Genomic DNA, 19,162 nt, shown 5'->3' on the forward strand with positions numbered 1-19,162 from the left:
GCCAGGCTCCTCTGTCCAGAGGTTTTCCAAGCAAGAATACTGGAGTGGATTGCCATTTCCTCCTCTAAGGGATCTTCCTGACCCAGGGATTGAACCCGAGTCTCCTGTGTCTCCTGCATTGCAGGCAGATTCTTTACCCAATGAGCCATCAGGGAAGCCCCAAAATAGTTATCCACATCAAAAAGTCAAAAGGACTAGGGTATGACTTAGGAACATCAAACCTTAATTTTGAGATGCCTATATTACATATTAAACTTTCATATCATTTTTAATTGTGTTACCAAATAAAATGTTCAGGTTTCAAATGGTAGGAAATACTTTTCTTTTGTAATTGAAAAATGCTTTATTTTTAGAGATGTCACCTCTAGAATTTAAGTAATATATTCACTAAAGAAATTACTTTGCAATACAAGTAGTTTAAAGAATTTTTTGTCTGATATAGTTTTCATTAAAAATATTTTAATAATTATAAGGAACTTTTTATTTATTTTCACTGAAGTGTAACTGACATAGACTATGATTTGACATTTGTGAAATGACCAGTAAGTCTAGTTACCATCCATCAGCATACAAAGCTACCAGAAAAAAAAAAAAACTTCCTCAAGTGCCAAAAACTTTTAAGATTTACTTTCTTAACGATTTCCAAATTTGCATACAATGTCTATAGTCACTACAGACTATAGTCACTATGCTGTATATTACATCACCATGATTTTTTAAAAAAATAACTTGAATTTTGTACCTCTTGATCCCCTTCATCCATTTCACCAAGCTCCCCAATACACTTCCTCTCTGGCAACTACCAATCTCTTCTCTATGAGTTTTGTTTTGTTCAAATATTTTGTTTTTTAAATTCCATGTATAAGTGAAATCATGAGATATTTGTCTTTCTTGGATTTATTTCATTTAGCATGACAGTCCATCCATGTTATTGCAAATGGCAATATTTCATTTTTCATGGCTGAGTAGTATTCGTGCGTGTGTGTGTATACACTCCACATCTTCATTATCCATTCACCCATCAATGGACATTTAGGTAATTTCCATATTCTGGCCATTACAAATAATGCTGTAATGAACACAGGGGTGCACGTATTTTTTCAAATTAGTATTTTCACTTTCTTTGGATACATACACAGAAGTGGAATTGCTGCATCCTGGCAGCTCACACTAGCAGGAATTATTAAACCATGCAACCCACTGTCAGAATGTCAACTGAAAGCAGAAATGGGTTTAATCTAGAATACAGAAATAAGGAACTAATTCTTCAGTGTGTTTTTCTCCCTTAAAACTTACACAATAAACCTGAAATCTATGCAAATCAAGAAACATCTTACACATTTTCAAAAAAACAAGTGTCAAGATAAAATTATTTAATACACACCTACTGTGTAGTCTCAGTTGCACAGATCCCAAAACTGATACTTTAAATGTGAGCTGAAATAATTACTTCACCAAATACATTTAATTCACCCTTTCCACCTTACCTGTTTCATTGCTTGCTTCTTGGCAGCTTCCCTCTGAAGGCTTTCACTCACAGAGGTCTATAAAACAGGAAAATGATGTCATTGTTTAAACCAATTTAAAAGTTCTTTTCCAGTATCCTGGCAACTAGTTCCTTACTTATGGTTAAAAATATAGTATTATGAATTAACATTTTCAAGGTCGTTTCCCTTAGGAGACAAATGAATTTTTAATTTAAGTCATCAGGATATAAGAGAAAATAAATTAGTATGGGACAAGATGAGGTAACGTGGATTTTCAGTCCCAGCTTCAACACTGTAATTCAACTTCTATGGATTTCAATTTGCTTTGTGTGCATATATCAATGTGTATGTGCTGAGTCGGGGAGTCTTGGTGCCTTCCAATACTAAAATGGTATAACTCCCCAAAACAAAATGCACATTATTTTAATATTCAACACTGAATATAGTATATCACACTCCTAGTACACGCTGACAGATTAGGGACTGCCAGAACTACTTGCCATTATAATCATTCAATAAACATGTACCAAAAAGCCTACCATGACAGTGTTCGAATTTCTGAAGATAGCAGAAAAACAAGTCTCTATGCTTGAGAGATAAATGGTCTGAAAGGAAAAAAACTAAAGAGATAATTATAAATATGATAAGCAATATAATAAAAGGATTAAAAAAGGGGGCTGTGAGACTAAATGTCTGAGGAATCAAGACTTCCCAAAAGAGATATGACATTAGATCTCAATCAGAAGGAATTTCAGAGAAGGCAAGCAGATCACAGAGAGTAGTAACCACAGGGCAAAAGTAAAGACTTGCAGCTAAGAAAAGAAACAGAATACTTGGGAAAAACTGTTTGCCTTAAAGTTTAAGGCTTTGTAAATATCCTAACCAATACAGAAATATAACACAGTAAAGGGGTGCATTTTATGTTGTGCAAATTATATCTTGAAAAAACACTACTCATGAATTTATTTTTAACTGAAAATATAATTCTTAGCTCTAGAACTACAGTTCTCCAGCCTATTGACATTTGCTGTTTTCAGCTGTAGAGTATCAATTGGTGCATGCGTGTTTTCCATGGCAACAAACAAACAAAATAAATGAACTTATTTCTAGTTTCTATGACCATGCAGATGGGGAAAACTAATACACAAAAGCCAGACAGTAGTAACAGAACACTTAATAAAATAGGTGTATAGGCAGAGACCAAGTTTATTTTAGGTGACAGTAAACTGACTCCAACTAGAGGAAAAGGTATTGTTAACAAAAATATTAATAGTAACTAAAATCTATACTGAAAGTGAAAGCCACTCTTTGTAAGCCCATAGACTGCAGCCCACCAGACTCCTCTGTCCATGGAATTCTCCAGGCAAGAATACCAGAGTGGACTGTCATTCCCTTCTCTGGGGGATCTTCCCGACCCAGGGGTTGAACCTGGGTCTCCTGCACTGCAGGCAGATTCTTCACCATCTGAGCCACCAGGGAAGCCCTAACATCTATAGAGTCAAGTGCTAGTATGCTAAGTATATTACTTGTGTATTACAAGTATTACTCATTTAAATCAAATGTCCCTGTTATGTGATATGACACATTTTTCACTCATTAGAATTATAAACATGAAAATATTAAATATTCTAGTAAGCATATCTCATGAAATTCTTTACAATGCATTTTGTTTGTTGTTTTTCACAGCTTGCAGGACCTTCATTGCCAAACCAGGGACAGAGCCTAGGCCTGGCTGTGAAAGTGCCAAGTCTTAACCATTGGACCAATGTCTCAGTCTAATTAGTGTATACTAAATTTATTTTTCTTAATCATAGAGTCAACCGTGTCCTCAGGATTGACTAGAAGAGTAAATCCCCAGATGCTGGACTTTTGCAATTATTTTTATTATGCTTTCCTCTCTCCCTTCCAGCCACCATTCACCTGCAATTACTTTCAAACTGGTTGCTTCAACCTGAACTACTAAACTTGAAAAAAAAAAAAAAAACACAAGGCTATTACTTTTTAGATGTTTATATAATTTAGAATAAGCAGAAGGGAAAGGCCTCTCCAATCTAAAAAGGTACATACATTTTGAAACATCTCAAGAGACTTTGTTTCCATGTTTATAGCTGTTTGGAATGATGAAATCTGACCTTTGAAAAAATCAGTTGTTATTATTTACAGGAGTGATAACATACGGAGAGAGTGATTTTACATATCCTATCCACCAACTTGTACCCCAGATTCCAAGAGCATCAGTGGATAAAGAAGTAACTGAAACTAAGCTGAAAAACTCAGGGAAGACTATCTTCTTTGGAAGTTCATCTGTTTTCTAGCTAAAAGAACTTAAAATGATTATTAATGGTGATGGCTAAAATGCCAACAACTTGTTTAAACACAGATAACTTAAAAAACTGAAAATAGCAGCAATAAAACTTTTGTTTCAGTAATAGTGATTCTATATAAAAATTAGTGCATGTATTAAATAACATTTTAAAATCTTCTACATAACAAACATAAGAAACTCTGGTTCAGATTCATATTAGAGATGGTAAAATTAAATGCAGGATCAATAAGACTTTATATTTTAAAGGTCAAGTCTTTCTAGGTTTTAAGAGATATTCTTAAATTATAATACTAATACAAATGTTAAGACAAATTTAGTCTGGTTTCCATGAAAAAGAAGGACCTGCAACAGAAGATAAAAACGAAAAAGGTTTTCTTGCATAAGTCAGGGAAGGTTTCATCTTACTGAATTCAGCAAAAAAAGAAACTGATTTCATACATATGCCCTATGAATAAGATAAAACTAAGATATATAATAACTGCCAACATGTCAGTCTCTAAATTTAAGAGTTCCTAAAGGAGGAAGGGCGGAATAATGGTCACAAATGTAAGCTCAGGAATCTGACTTTCAAACTGTTCTTACTAGCTGTGTTATTTCAGGTATGTTACTCATCTATAGTATCCACCTCACAAGGTGGTTTTGAGGATTAAATGAGATAATATGTAAAAACTACTTTGCAAGTATCTGGCTTAAAGAAGAGCTCAATAAACATTAGCTATCATTACTACCATTATTATTATTAATACTATGCTAATATTTAAGAATAGTGGGCAAAAGAAATGCTTATATTTAAACAAATGAAATATTTAAACAAATGAAAATTAAGTTATGTGAAAATAGTAGCTACAGGTTTTTTCCCCTTGGAGTATTACAATTAAACCAAAGTGTTAACCAAAAAAGCATGTACACTATGTTCCACTTTATCAGTGTGCTTAATAAATATAAAATTGGAATTTACATGAAGTCGTAGTATAGTATGATTCAATTTGCAATAACTGAAATAGAAAAATATAGTCTGTTGAATATTTAAAAGGTGTACCTATTTTCTCTTGTGTGTTAAGATTCCTTAAGGTTTCATATTTAGGACACCAAAACACAGGAAAATGGAGGATGCGTACATTTGAATCCTTCACAAGCCATGGCAGCTGTGGCATAGCTAGAAATGGGCATTCTAGAACTGACAGTGATTTTACTAGCAGCTATAAATGAAAATACATTGCCCCAAGGCATGAGATTAGAAAGAACTCTTCTCTTTTTGAGGGAGTCCTCTGCTGTGATGCTATAGTCAAATTGGATGATGGAAGATGACAGCAAGGAACGACTGAATGAATGGACTTCTTTGCACCTTCAACAAAAGAAGATTGGTTAAGTAACTGTATACTCAACAGAAAGTTCTCTAGCCCATTAAAAATCTGCTTTCAACAATATTTAATGGTATGGGGAAACTTTAAGGCTACACCCATGTTAGTCTTTGTTCACTACTCAAGAAGCCACCCAATAACCACCTCCTCTCATTCAATGGCTACACTGCTTCTTGTGTATTTTACCTTGACTCAAACCTTCCCACTGAGTCCTTTAGAAACCCCACATCCTCATCCTCTATGATGAATTTTTCTTTTACTTCCTTGACTAAACACTGGCTTTTCTCTAAAGACATCTTTCTTTTGAAGCTGCTCACGGCTCACACACCCTGTATTTCACAACACACCCTGTATTTCGGATTAGGAAGCTGTGTGTCCTCCTGATTCTAGTTTCATATACTGTAGGTAAAAACTCTCTGTTCCTATGAAGCTCATACTATATGACTGTGCTACACTTATTCCCCTCTTTTTTCAGTTTATGAACCCTTTATTACTTGAGCTCAGTCTTCCTTTCTACTGAGGAACATTATGCCATCTCTCTGGCATGCCCTCATCATCCCAGATAACCCATGCCACAAATACTGACATTGTTTTCCTCATCTCCAGTTATGTTTTAAGAGGTTTTTAAGTTTCCCTTTTAGTTGTATTATATCTGAGTGCAATTTATTGATGGTTTCCTCTCTACTCCAGCCACCCTCTCTCATGGTCACTCTTGTCATTATCTTCAACTGACTCAGCTCTGAAACTATAAACTTGGGCAACCCACCTGATAACCACCACTACCCTTCTATCAAATTTCACTGAACATAAGATGTGCATTACTTCACGTTTTAACACTGCTGACATTGGATACAGCTTACGATCAGTGGCGTCATCTAATTACTGTTGAACCAGAGGTATTCTTAATACCTTAGTTGATAATGCTGCCTGCATATGTAAATATTAAAAGTACCAGCGTCAAAACTTGTAGAATGAGCATCACTGAGCGTTCATGCTGTGATTCTTAAAATTATGTAATTTTGTAGTGATAATTTACTTTTGATTGCCACTTGGAGTTATTACTTCAACCACCTCCAAATACCCTCCTTAAAACCATCAGGTTTGATGCCAGAGAATGATATAGTGTGGAAATACATAATCTGAGTGAAAGAGTGAGTCCAAAAGAGACTCTAGATTTGAAAAAGCTTTAGAAATTCCTTAACCAACTAACTTCACTTATATTTTGCTTTTTATGTATGTTTAAGAATAACCTAAATTTAAAAATTTGTATGTAATTAAGACTGAAAGAACTCTTCAATACTGTATCATGTACTAAATACACAATTAGAATTCTAAGTGACAAGAAAGACTCATATTTGATACTGTTCTTTTAGTGGCACCTGGTGGCTCAGAAGGTAAACAATCTGTCTGCAATGCAGGAGACTTGGGTTTGATTCCTGGGTCAAGAAGATCCCCTGGAGAAGGGAATGGCTGCCCACTCCAGTATTCTTGCCTGGGAAATCCCAGGACAGAGGAGTCTCTCTGGCTACAGTCCATGGAGTCGCAGAGAGTTGGGCACCACTGAGCGACTAACACTTTCACATAAAATAACAGTGCAACCTACAATGTTTTAGATTTGAAGAAATACAGTAGTTCTCTTGATCACTTATTTCCACTGTATCTTTTGATTTTATGGATTAAAATCATTTAATTTTCTATTAGAATCTTTATAGTAAATAGTCAACTATTCTTGCCAATAATCTTAACTCCTTTGCTATACTGCCTATCTTCTGCACTCATCTGACAAACCCAGTCCTGAATCAATCCAACCATGTATTGTCTATATTAGGCCTGCCGAGCACTTCTGGAAAATACAATTTCTTATTTTCTAATTGTTTGGGCCCTAATGCTACTTACCAATTCTTCTTTTTCACTAGTCAAGTCTATCTTCTTTCTCTACCAACTATATCCAGGCTCATCTCTTTTTAAACCTCTTAAGTCTTTTATCAAGGCCCTGTACACACATTATAGATTACTGCCACCTTTCAAAACTATGAAAAATTGTTATATACAAAAAATAACATCTGTGAATTCATTATCCAGCCTAAGCAATCCCTATACATCCTTCCCTAATCTCATCTCCTACTCTTTCTACTCTGAATTTTGTTTATAGTCTCCTTACTTTAGTTTTGCTATATACTGAAGGTGCTCAGACATGCTATCTGAAAATATGCTGCTTTGACATTCTAATATTCTGAGTTAAAGACACTTGAGAAACAGCAGCGGCAAGGACACTCTGATCTTCCTTTTTTTCCCTAAAGCACAAAATAAAATTCACATGGGAAAGGTGCCTTCCCTGTACTAGGAGTTAGAAACATTCTTATCATCAGAGATGGGGGAGTTAAGGCCAGGAGAAAGCTGTACAATTTGTTTGCGTAACTCTTTCTTTAGTCTGCTCCAAATTTTATTTCTCCACAATTGCTCCCTTTGTTAACCTACTATATAAGCACTTAGTCTGTTCACTTCTTTGGGTTTTGTTTTTTCTTGTGAAGGCTCCCATATACATGTAAAAGAATTTCCTATTCTTTCCTCCTGCTAATCTATCTTATGCCAGTCCCAGGTGAAGTCTCTAGTAGGGTAGAGGAATAGTTTACCTCCTCCACAGTTTACATCTCTAAATGATGTTGCTTTATTTTACAGAATATGAACTAGCATCCACTCTGCTGATGAACGTTTGGGTTTCCCCTTTCCGCAAACAAAAAAGCTATGAACCTCATTGTGTGTGTGTCCTGATATACATGTGCAACCATCTAAGAGCAGAACTGCTACACTGTAGGATTATCTTCAATAAATATTGATAAATTATTCTCTCAAGTAGTCTGAACAATTCACACGCCCATTTACAGTATATAAATTCCTACTACTCTATCCTTGGGAACATTTTATACTATGGAACATCTTATTCTTTAGGCAATTTTATGGACATAAAATGATTTTATTTTGCATTTACCTTATCATTAACGAGGCTGAACATCTTTTCATGTATTTATTAGTCAGCTAAAGCTTCCTTTGCTGTGAAAAACCTATTTATGTCTTTTGTACATTTTTCTATTTGGGTTCTCTTGTTTTTCCTTAATGATTTGCTGGAGTTCTTGGTATAGTCTGGACAACAATCTTTTGTTTATATGGTTGCAAACATCTTTCCTCTATGGCTTTATCTTTTCCCTTTTGAGTGATATCTATGATGTTGGCATCTTCAAAGAGAAACATCAAAAAAAGAACTCCTACAACTCTCTCACAAAACCTAAAAACCTTAAGTGGGCCAGAACCCAGGCTCAAATCTCTCCTGTAAGAAAACAAAGATCCCTCCCCCTCTGACCCAAACAGCCACCTTAAGAATCCTGGCATCCCTTTAGAGCCAAAGTGGAATACCGTTGTTGCCTCTATCCACATTCATTCCTCAACCCCAGCATAACCTGGCCTCTATCCCTACCACTCCAGTGAAATTGTTTTCTATAAAACTTTTGCTGTTAAACCTAAACAATACTTCGGGCATTTATTTTGTCTGACCTCTCAGAAATATCTGACATAGTTGATCCTGGCCTTGCTTTAAACTGTCCAGGGAGTTCCCTGGTGGCCTAGTGGTTAGGATGTTGGGCTTTCATTGCCATGATCACTTCAATCCTTGGTTAGGGAGAACTGAGATTCTACAAGCCAAGGAGCATGGCCAACAACAGCAATGACCAGCCCCCCGCCCCCACCCAAGAATACAAAAGGTACATACATATTCAAGCATATATATCAAATATTACAGTATATTTAAAAGGAAATGGGAGAGGGAATGAAGAAGAAAACTGATAAAGTAAAAGAGTCTTTGCAGGCTGATAATGTGCATGTGCCTTGAAATGAGAAGTATAGCTAACAATTCTGTTTCAAAAATGAATCTTACTACATGCATAATAGTTCTTTCCTTGTCAGAGATGTCACAGTTCCCAAAAGACAAACACACATGTGCACAAGCATAGAGAGATAGAGAAGAAAATGTCATAAAGTATGCTGTTCTGAAGTAAAAAGCAAAAAGTGGGAGAAGCATAAAAGGAATGTAAATAAAAGCGTAATTTTGGACTCCTCATAAGGAAAAGAATAGTTCTTTAATATTCATATATAAAGTAGCAAGGATTAAAGGGAAAAAACAAACTCAAACATGATTCTCAATATCCTATGCTACATCAGTCAAAAAGAGTGATAGAAAAACATTTTGTAAGATTTAGTACTAATAAAAACATAATAACATCTCTTCCAGTTATTGTTTAATTTACCAATAAAAGGAAAACTACAATTTATTCCACTTATTTCCCAAAGGAACATTATTAACCCTGTTGGTAATAACCAGCCCATTTATAATCAACAGTTGAAGGTCTTGTAATCCTCCTCCCCACACAGGCCAAATTTTAATGAAATACACTTGGTAATGTATTTTTTTCAAAAGACAAGCAACAGTTTGGCACCTAATATATAATCATAATGACCGAGTCAGGTGTGCAGTATCCCCAATACAGACTTTATTAGAGTTCAGTTATACATACACAATCTCTTGACATTGAAGATGTAGTTCTTACAGATAAAACCCAAAGGCAGGAAATGAATCTCCTCCCAAATGCTGCTTCTTATCTTTAAAGTAGCCTCAAATTATTACTAAACTAATAAAGTAATTTTGTTTCAGAAAGTGATCTGATCTATTTTATTTTCAGTTTTTGATAAATCCAAGAATGAGATGGGGTATTATTGCTTTTTGTCTGACTACACACACTGAAACACAACAGGAAAATAAAGAAAAAACTTTTTTTTAATGGTTTTTATGGTGAAGCTAGAATAAGCAATATCAAAGTCTGTCGGTGAATGAGAAAGATGCATATGGTTTTAGAAAAACAGAAAGCTAATTCTGTTATTTAATAGCAAATGTAGAAGTAAAGCTTTTACCATTTTCGAATCAGAAATTGTCAGTTAAAAATGATGACTAAAAAGGGTGCAATGAGATTGTATAGAAATAAAGCCATGCAAAAATATAATTATGGTTATTACCGCCTTTTTTAGAAAATATTTTTCTAATATAATGATTCTGAATTAAAGGCCACAACCCAAAATGAAGATCAAGATTCCATTAAAAAGTCTCAAAAAAGTCAAGCTACCAAAGTCAACAGTCTACCACAAAGTGGGATGGAGACAGCCCAAGAAACTTTCAGATGACTAGTGAGTAATGACGACAGCTATTGCACACAAAGAAGGTATTATTTTTATTGTAGCAATACAGCTACCATTTGGGCTTCCCAGGTGGTGCTAATGGTAAAGAACCCGCCTGCAAACACAAGAGACTCAAGAGACATGGGCTCAATCCCGGAATGTCGGGAAGATCCCCTGGAGCAGGGCATGGCAATCCACTCCAGTATTTTTGCCTGGAGAATCCCATTGACAGAGAAGCCTATACGGCTACAGTTCACAGTGTCGCAGAGTCAGTAACAACAGGCGACTCAGCACGCACTCACAGCTACTGTTTATGATACTTCTATTCTATGCATGCAATGTACTAGGCACTTAAGGTACTTTTGGTCCTTAAAATAAATATTTAGATATTATAGAGATTTTTTTTTTTAATGTGGAACTAAAACTAAGAGATTAAACAATTTGCTCAAGATCTCAGAGCTAGGAAAGCAACCCAAAGTTTCTGGTTTAAAGTGGCAGATTAATACATGCTGCAGCCTCCTCCTCCTCCAAACCCATAGAATGACAGTAAAGAAATCCATAATCATGCTAGAAAATAAGAAAGGATACTGTCAACGGACTGGAAACTTGAGGAAGACAGAAGACTAGAAACCAAAACTCTCCAGAGGGTGAATGCCAGAAAAGATGGGTATGGTTCCCAGGGTACTACATGTTCTGATGTAAAGGATACAAAGAGCACATGACAAAGATGAATTAATTGGTGTTTTTAAATTAGAAGCAGCAGTCCAGGTGACCCATGTTACGTTCTACCTTTTCTGGAAAAGGCATATTAAAAGATTTTTTCTGCCTTTAAGAAAAGTGAACACACGACTGCTCAAAGTTTACAACACCAAAGATAAAGAGAAAAATCCTAACAACACCTGGGAAAGAAGCTGAGCATGATGATTACTTACAAAGAATCAGACCGATACCAGGGCCCTCCACTTGGAAATAATGGAGATAAAAGGAAAGCAAAGTATTATTTTAAAGTTTGGAAGGAAAATAATTTCGAACTTGAAATTCTATATGTAGCCAAAACTATCTTTCAAGAATAACGGTAAAATAAAGACATCTGTAGATCTGCAAGGATTTAAAATTATCACCCACAGATACTCTCTAAAAGAATTACTCGAGAAAAATACCACTGGAAGTACAAAGAAGTAGGATGCAGAAATCAACAATGCATGAATGGTTAAAAAAAAATCTACTAAAATCTGAGATGCAATCAACCTAGCAGAAAAGGAGAAAATAGGAGGGGAAAACCTGCTAAGGTTTTTGATTAAGAGAGAATGTGAATATTCTAATCACCATTAGAGTAATATAAGTTTAATTATTGTGCTGAAATTTTAAGGGTAAACATTACAATAACAGAATGTGAAACTCTTGGAGGTATAATGGAACAGCCACCATCGCCATAGCAACAAAACCTTAATTCAACAACCAGAAGAAAAAATAAGAAATAAGTAAGACTAATAAGAAAGCATGGTAAACAAGAAATACAAAATGACAAGAGTAAGTCCAAACATCACAATCACCTATTTAAAAGACAAGGACAAAACACTTCTATATCCAAGGGATACAAAAAAAAGTAACAAGTAAATGAATGGATGAATTCAGAAAAGCTGAAAATAAAGAGATGATGAGAGACATAGCACAAATAGGCTAAAAATAGGAAGAACAGAGCAGTATTAATTTAAACAAATCTTAAGGCAAAAATGGAACAACCCAAGAAGATACTAATGAATCTTCACAAAATTAACATAGTTTCAAATGTATAAAATTTATTTAAAAAGAGAAACCAGCAAACTGTAACCATCGTGGTAAACTACCATACCATCCTCAGAAAAATACTGAATAGATAACAAGTGAGAAAGGGTACAGACTTGAACAATACAGTTAAGTTTGGATAGGGAATGGAAACTCATTCTGGAGCCTGAGAGACGCAGCCTATAGTAATCAGTAGGGACTGGCAGAAACTATAGCTAACCAAAGAGTACAAGCCCCACCTAAAGGTAGTCACACTTCAAAAAAATTTAAAAAGATTGTCATGACAGATGGCAACTTGCTTGTGTCTATTAAATAACTGAATGTATGACTATACACATGAACATGAATATATATTCATATATATGTTTATAAGTGTTTATTACAGTACAAGTGTGTCCAGTACTTTAAAGAAAACAAAAATATTTTCATTTGAAATATACCTGGATCAGTCACAAAACCTGTATTAAGCCATGAAGGAAATGTCAAGACATTACAAAAAGCAGAAGTCTCACATGGACCATGTTGACAGGCAAAATGCATTAGCATAAAAAACAGCAAACAGAAAGGAAAAAACCAGATACCTGGAAATTACAATTCTAAATGATTCTTGCGTTAAAAAAAAAAAGAGAATCAAAATAAAAATTATAAGCTCCTTGTTAAAAAATATACAACGAGGGTCAGCAAATAACAAAACCTATGGCAAGCAAAGCTGCTGCTGCTGCTGCTGCTAAGTCACTTCAGTTGTGTCCGACTTTGTGCGACCCCACAGACGGCAGCCCACTAGGCTCCTCCGTCCCTGGGATTCTCCAGGCAAGAGTACTGGAGTGGGGTGCCATTGCCTTCTCCCGCAAGCAAAGCAGGACTATGGAAAAGTTTATAGCCATTAATAAATGTTTTAGGAAACAAAAAAGATGTTCAGCTGAAGAGTGTAAGAAAGAACAGACAAGAACAAAGGTTGTATGGAAATAACAGAGAACAAAATAAACAAAATAGAAAACTAAAAGATAATTGAATGACCAATAATCAGAAAGTTAATTCTTATAAAAGGTAATATAATAGCCAAACTTTTGCCAGGTCTGATCAAGGAAAAAGAGAGAAAAATAGCAAACAACATGGGGGGAGGGAGACATAATTACAAGTTCAGAAGAGATTTTTAGTAAGTATTTTATTATTAAAATCTTCTACAAATATAATCTGAATTCCTAGAAAAATGAATGATTTAGGAAAACACAAATAACCAAAATTGGCTGAAAATCTAGAAACTGAAATAGATCAAAAAAGGAAGAAACTGAAATAAATAGTTAAGGACCAAATGCAAAATATTATTGTGTATTTTAAAATATTTTAAAGGAACATAAGTTCTAAAGCAGAGGTTATCAGATGTTTTGGTCTCAGGACAATTTTACACTCAAAATTATTAAGGACCCAAAGAACTTCTGTTTATGTGTGTTATACCTATTAATATTTACCATATTAGAAAGTAAAACAAAGAATTGTAAATATTTATTAATTCATTGAAAAATAACAATAAACCCATTTCATACTCAAAACAGTCTTATGAAAAATAACTAAAAAAAAATTTAGTAAGAAGAGTGGCAGTGCTTTATTATCTTTGCAAGTCTATTTAACTAAAGACTGTTGGGTTTTCTCATACTGCTCTATCTTCAATTTGTTGCAATCCACATATACTGCAATATCTGGGAAACTCCACTGTACATTAAGAAGAAAATGAGAGTAAAAAAAGGCAAATTAATGTCTTAGTATTGCTATGAAAATAGTTCTGACTTTGCAGACCTCATGAAAGGATCCTGAGAACACCCAGGGGTCTCCATATTACAACTGGAAAGCACTGTTATAGAAAAGAAAAAAAAAAAAAGATGGAGAGCTACACCAATATCAGATAAGAACAGAATAAGAAAACTACAAGCCAGTGTGACTTAACAGCAAATACTTACCTTATATCATACACAAAAATTAGCTCAAAACTGATCAAAGACCTAAACCGAAGAGTTAAGACTCTTAGGGAAAAAACAGCGGAAAAGCTTCATACATTGGATTTGGCAATGATTTACTGGATGTGACACCAAAAGCACAGACAATGAAAGAAAATGTGATAAATGGCTTCATCAAACTTCAAAATTCTGTGCATCAGACAAAAATCAACGGAGTGAGAAGGTAACCCAATGAACAGAAGAAAATATTCACAAGTCATATATCTAATAACCAGAATACATTCCTACAACTTAACAACTTAATAATGGGCAGAAGGACCTCAACAGAGACTTCTCCAAAACAGATCTACACATGAGCAATAAGCACATGAAAGATGCTCCACAACATCAATTATTAGGGAAATGCAAATCAAAAGCACAATTAGATATTACCTCACTACCACGAGAATGAAATGAAGTGCTGGTCACTCAGTCTGACTCTTTCCAACCTCATGGACTGTAGCCCAGTAGGCTCCTCAGTCCATGCAATTTTCCAGGCAAGAATACTGGAATGGGTTGCCATTCCCTTCTTCAGGGGACCTTCCTGACCCAGGGATCACACCTGGGTCTCCTGCATTGCAAATAGATTCTTTACCATCTGAGCCACCAGGGAAGCCCAATCCATGGGAATAGCTATTATCAAAAAAAAAAAAAAGTCAATAATAACTATTGAAAGTTTTGGAAAGGATGTGGAGAAACTGGAACCACTGTTCATTGCTGGCAGAAATGTAAAATGGTGCAGCCACTGTGGAAAACAATGCGGTGGTTCCTCAAAAATAGAATTACCATATGATCCAACAATTCCACTTGGGTATATACACAAAAGAACCGAAAGCAGGGACTCAAAAGACACTTGTACACAAATGTCATAAAGGCATTACTCACAACACTCAAAAGCTGGAAAAAACCCAAGTGTCCACGACAGATGAATGGATAAACAAAATGTATTACATACACAAAACGGAATGTTATGCAGCCTTAAAAAGAAAGGAAATTCTAACATGTGCTACAACATGGATGAAACTTGAGGACATTATGCTAAGTAAAAAGTGAAGTGAAAGTTGCTCAGTCATGTCCAACTCTTTGCAATCCCACGGGTCATACAGTCCATGGAATTCTCCAGGCCAGAATACTGGAGTGGGTAGCCATTCCCTTCTCCAGGGGATCTTCCTAACTTAGGGAACGGACCCAGGTCCCCACATTGCAAGCAGATTCTTTACCAGTTCAGCTACAAAGGAAGCCCAAGAATACTGGAGTGGGTAGCCTATCCATTCTCCAGGGGATCTTCCTGACCCAGGAATCAAACTGGTGTCTCCTGCATTGCAGGCAGATTCTTTTACCAACTGAGCTATCAGGGAAGCCCATGCTAAGTGAAGTCGGTCACAAAAAGACAAATACTGTATGATTCCACTTAGATAAGAAAAGTAGTAAAGTTCATAAATGGTGGAATGGTGGTTCCCAGGAGAGGAGGAAAAGGGGAGTTACTACTTAATGGGTACAGAGTTTCAGTTTGGAAAAATGAAAAAGTTCTGAAGATGAAGAGTGGTGATAGTTGCACAGGAATGTGAATGCATTTAACCCCACTTAAAAAATAGCTAAATGGTAAATTTTGTGTTATGTATACTTGGCGGCATGCTCAGTCATGTCTGACTCTTTGTGACCTCAAGGACTATAGCCCTTTCAGGCTCCTCTGTTCATGGGATCGTCCTGGCAAGAATACTGGAGTGGGATGCTATTTTTCCTCCAGGCATCTTCCCAATTTAGGGATCAAACCCACGTCTTCTGTGGCTCCTTTATTGCAGGCAGATTCTTTACCACTGAGCCACCAGGGAAGCCCTATGTATCAGTTCAGTTCAGTCACTCCATCGTGTCTCACTCTTTGTGACCCCATGAACTGCAGCACGCCAGGTCTCCCTGTCCCATCACCAACTCCCAGAGTTCACTCAAACTCACATCCATCGAGTTGGTGATGCCATCCAACCATCTCATCCTCCGTCGTCCCCTTTTCCTCCTGCCCCCAATCCCTCCCAGCATCAGAGTCTTTTCCAATGAGTCAACTCTTCACATGAGGTGGCCAAAGTACTGGAGTTTCAGCTTTAGCATCATTCCTTCCAAGGAACACCCAGGGCTGATCTCCTTCAGAATGGACTGTTTGGGTCTCCTTGCAGTCTAAGGGACTCTCAAGAGTCTTCTCCAACACCACAGTTCAAAAGCATCAATTCTTCGGAGCTCAGCTTTCTTCACAGTCCAACTCTCACATGCATACATGACCACTGGAAAAACCATAGCCTTGACTAGACGGATCTTTGTTGGCAAAGTAATGTCTCTGCTTTTGAATATGCTATCTATGTTGGTCATAACTTTTCTTCCAAGGAATAAGCGTCTTTTAATTTCACGGCTGCAGTCACCATCTGCAGTGATTTTGGAGCCCAAAAAAATAAAGTCTGCCACTGTTTCCCCTATGTATGCTGCTGCTAAGTGGCTTCAGTCGTGTCTGACTCTGTGCGACCCCATGAGCTGCAGCCTACCAGGCTTCTCCATCCATGGGATTCTCCAGGCAAGAACACTGGAGTGGGTTGCCACTTCCTTCTCCATCCCTATTATACTTTACCACAATTTAAGAAAAAGGGGGAGGGGATGAAGTCCAGCCGCACATATAAAGTTAATAGCCCCCCAAAAATAAAGTCTGATACTATTTCCATATCTATTTCCCATGAAGTGATGGGACCAGATGCCATGATCTTCGTTTTCTGAATGTTGAGCTTTAAGCCAACTTTTTCACTCTCCTCTTTCACTTTCATCAAGAGGCTTTTTAGTTCCTCTTCACTTTCTGCCATAAGGGTGGTCTCATCTGCATATCTGAGGTTATTGATATTTCTCCCAGCAATCTTGATTCCAGCTTGTGCTTCTTCCAGCCCAGTGTTTCTCATGATGTACTCTGCATAAAAGTTAAATAAGCAGGATGACAATATACAGCCTTGACGTACTCCTTTTCCTATTTGGAACCTGTCTGTTGTTCCATGTCCAGTTCTAACTGTTGCTTCCTGACCTGCATATAGGTTTCTCAAGAAGTAGGTCAGGTGGTCTGGTATTCCCATCTCTTTCAGAATTTTCCACAGTTCATTGTGATCCACACAGTCAAAGGCTTTGGCATAGTCAATAAAGCAGAAATAGATGTTTTTCTGGAACTCTCTCACTTTTTCAATGATCCAGCGGATGTTGGCAATTTGATCTCTGGTTCCTCTGCCTTTTCTAAAACCAGCTTGAAGATCTGGACATTCACGGTTCACAGAGTTACTGACCAATTTTCACTAATTTATTCTGCATCAACAAACAACAAGAAGATCTCATGGCTTCCAACACAAAGGTTTATTTCTTGCTCATACTACTTTGTCCACTATGAATGGCTATAGGTCCATACTGTCTTCATTCCAGGACTGAGACTAAAAGTGCAGTCCCTATCTACAACATGCTGTTCATATGGCAGACAGGAAAAAAAGGAATGACTGAATCAGATGACTCTCAAAAAAGCTTCTGCTCAGATATAGCTTATCACTTCCATTCACATTCCACACTGGTCAAAACAAGTCTCATGAATAAGCCAAGGGTCAGGAAGGACACTCTCCCACAGGGAGGGTCATCTGATGGGAGGGCTCTATAGAGATGGACCCAGTTAGAGAGGGCTACCCAATAATTGTAAACATAACTTGGGGATGACCAATCTACAGCAAAGGGCAACTCCCTGAAAAAAAGGTATTTACCATGAACCTAGAGCAAAAATAACTATTGCTATATATCAACAGTAAGTGCTTAAAAAATTAATCAATGTAACAATAAACTTAAAAGATCTCAAACATATGAGCTGTGAAGCCAATTAACTATGTTATCTTCTATCTTAGACAAACTGCTTGTTTCTTCCACTGTGAAGATAATGAAAATCTATTTCACTGATTTTAGAATCAAATTTTTTCACACTTTAACCTCTCAGAAATTGATGACTTCTTGAAAGAACAGCTGTTTCCCAGGAAGCAATAATGTAGTATATGAAAATTTTTCATTGACACTTTCTGATAACATCAAGAAAGCATCAAAGTATCTTACACTTGATAAAATATGGTAATATTTAGTGTTACTGTGATGATCACATGAGCTAATTCATATAAAACAGAGCACTACTTAATATACAGCAAGCTCTCAATAAATATTAATTTTCTTATTCTTTGTTCTACTGTATTTAATCAAATATAAATGTATCAACCCACTCCAGTATATGTTTTAATTATATATAATCAAAACAGATTATAATGCTAGAGTAACTGAAATAAAAAGGCAATTAACCAGGATTAGAGAAAGAAATAAAATGGAACAGAACAAACAGGGATACAGACCCACAGATGTATAGGAATTTAATACATAATAAACAAATCATTATGTATTAGAGAGGATAGCACATAATGGTAGTTCTCATTGTATCATACTTAATACCTTCCTTTCATAGGAAGTATTTGTAAATGTCCCTTGTGTGTTTTAGTGGCCCAGTCCTGTCCAGCTCTTTGCAACCCCATGGACTGTAGTCTGCCAGGCTCCTCTGTCCATGGAATTCTCCAGGCAAGAATACTTGAGTGGGTAGCCATGACCTTCTCCAGGGGAGCTTCCTGACCCAGGGATTGAACCCACGTCTCCTGAACTGCAGGTGGATTCTTTACAGTCTGAGCTGTCAGGGAAGCAAATGCCCTTAACCATACTGAAAATGGATAATCTAATCTGTACACACAATTTTTAAAAGCTATACACACACACACTTCTTTCTGACTCAGTTTTGGATACACACACATGTACATCCTTACAGAACTATAAATAAAGAGAAATTAATTTATAAAATAATAATATGTAAATATGTAACATTCAGATCAGATCAGTTGCTCAGTCATGTCTGACTCTTTGCGACCCCATGAATCGCAGCACGCCAGGCCTCCTTGTCCATCACCAACT

General features: G+C 36.3%; 1 protein-coding gene across 28 annotated transcripts in view; it reads right to left on the bottom strand.

Annotated features, from left to right (window-relative positions):
* NSRP1 (nuclear speckle splicing regulatory protein 1) overlaps positions 1–19,162 on the bottom strand; it is a 62,562-nt gene that overhangs the window by 22,997 nt on the left and 20,403 nt on the right. For all 28 annotated transcript variants that reach the window (XR_015148144.1, XR_015148149.1, XR_015148145.1 and 25 more), the window contains one exon: positions 1,488–1,544. Coding sequence is in view for 4 of the 28 variants with exons in the window: in XM_086359923.1 (XP_086216049.1) it covers positions 1,488–1,544 (57 nt within the window). In the remaining 24 variants the exon portion in view is untranslated. The remainder of the gene's footprint in view (positions 1–1,487; positions 1,545–19,162) is intronic.

The sequence above is a fragment of the Bos grunniens genome, chromosome 19 (assembly GCF_055505025.1).
Source record: "Bos grunniens cultivar Pamir isolate PY7600 chromosome 19, Bosgru_T2T1.0, whole genome shotgun sequence".
Taxonomy (NCBI): domain Eukaryota; kingdom Metazoa; phylum Chordata; class Mammalia; order Artiodactyla; family Bovidae; genus Bos; species Bos grunniens.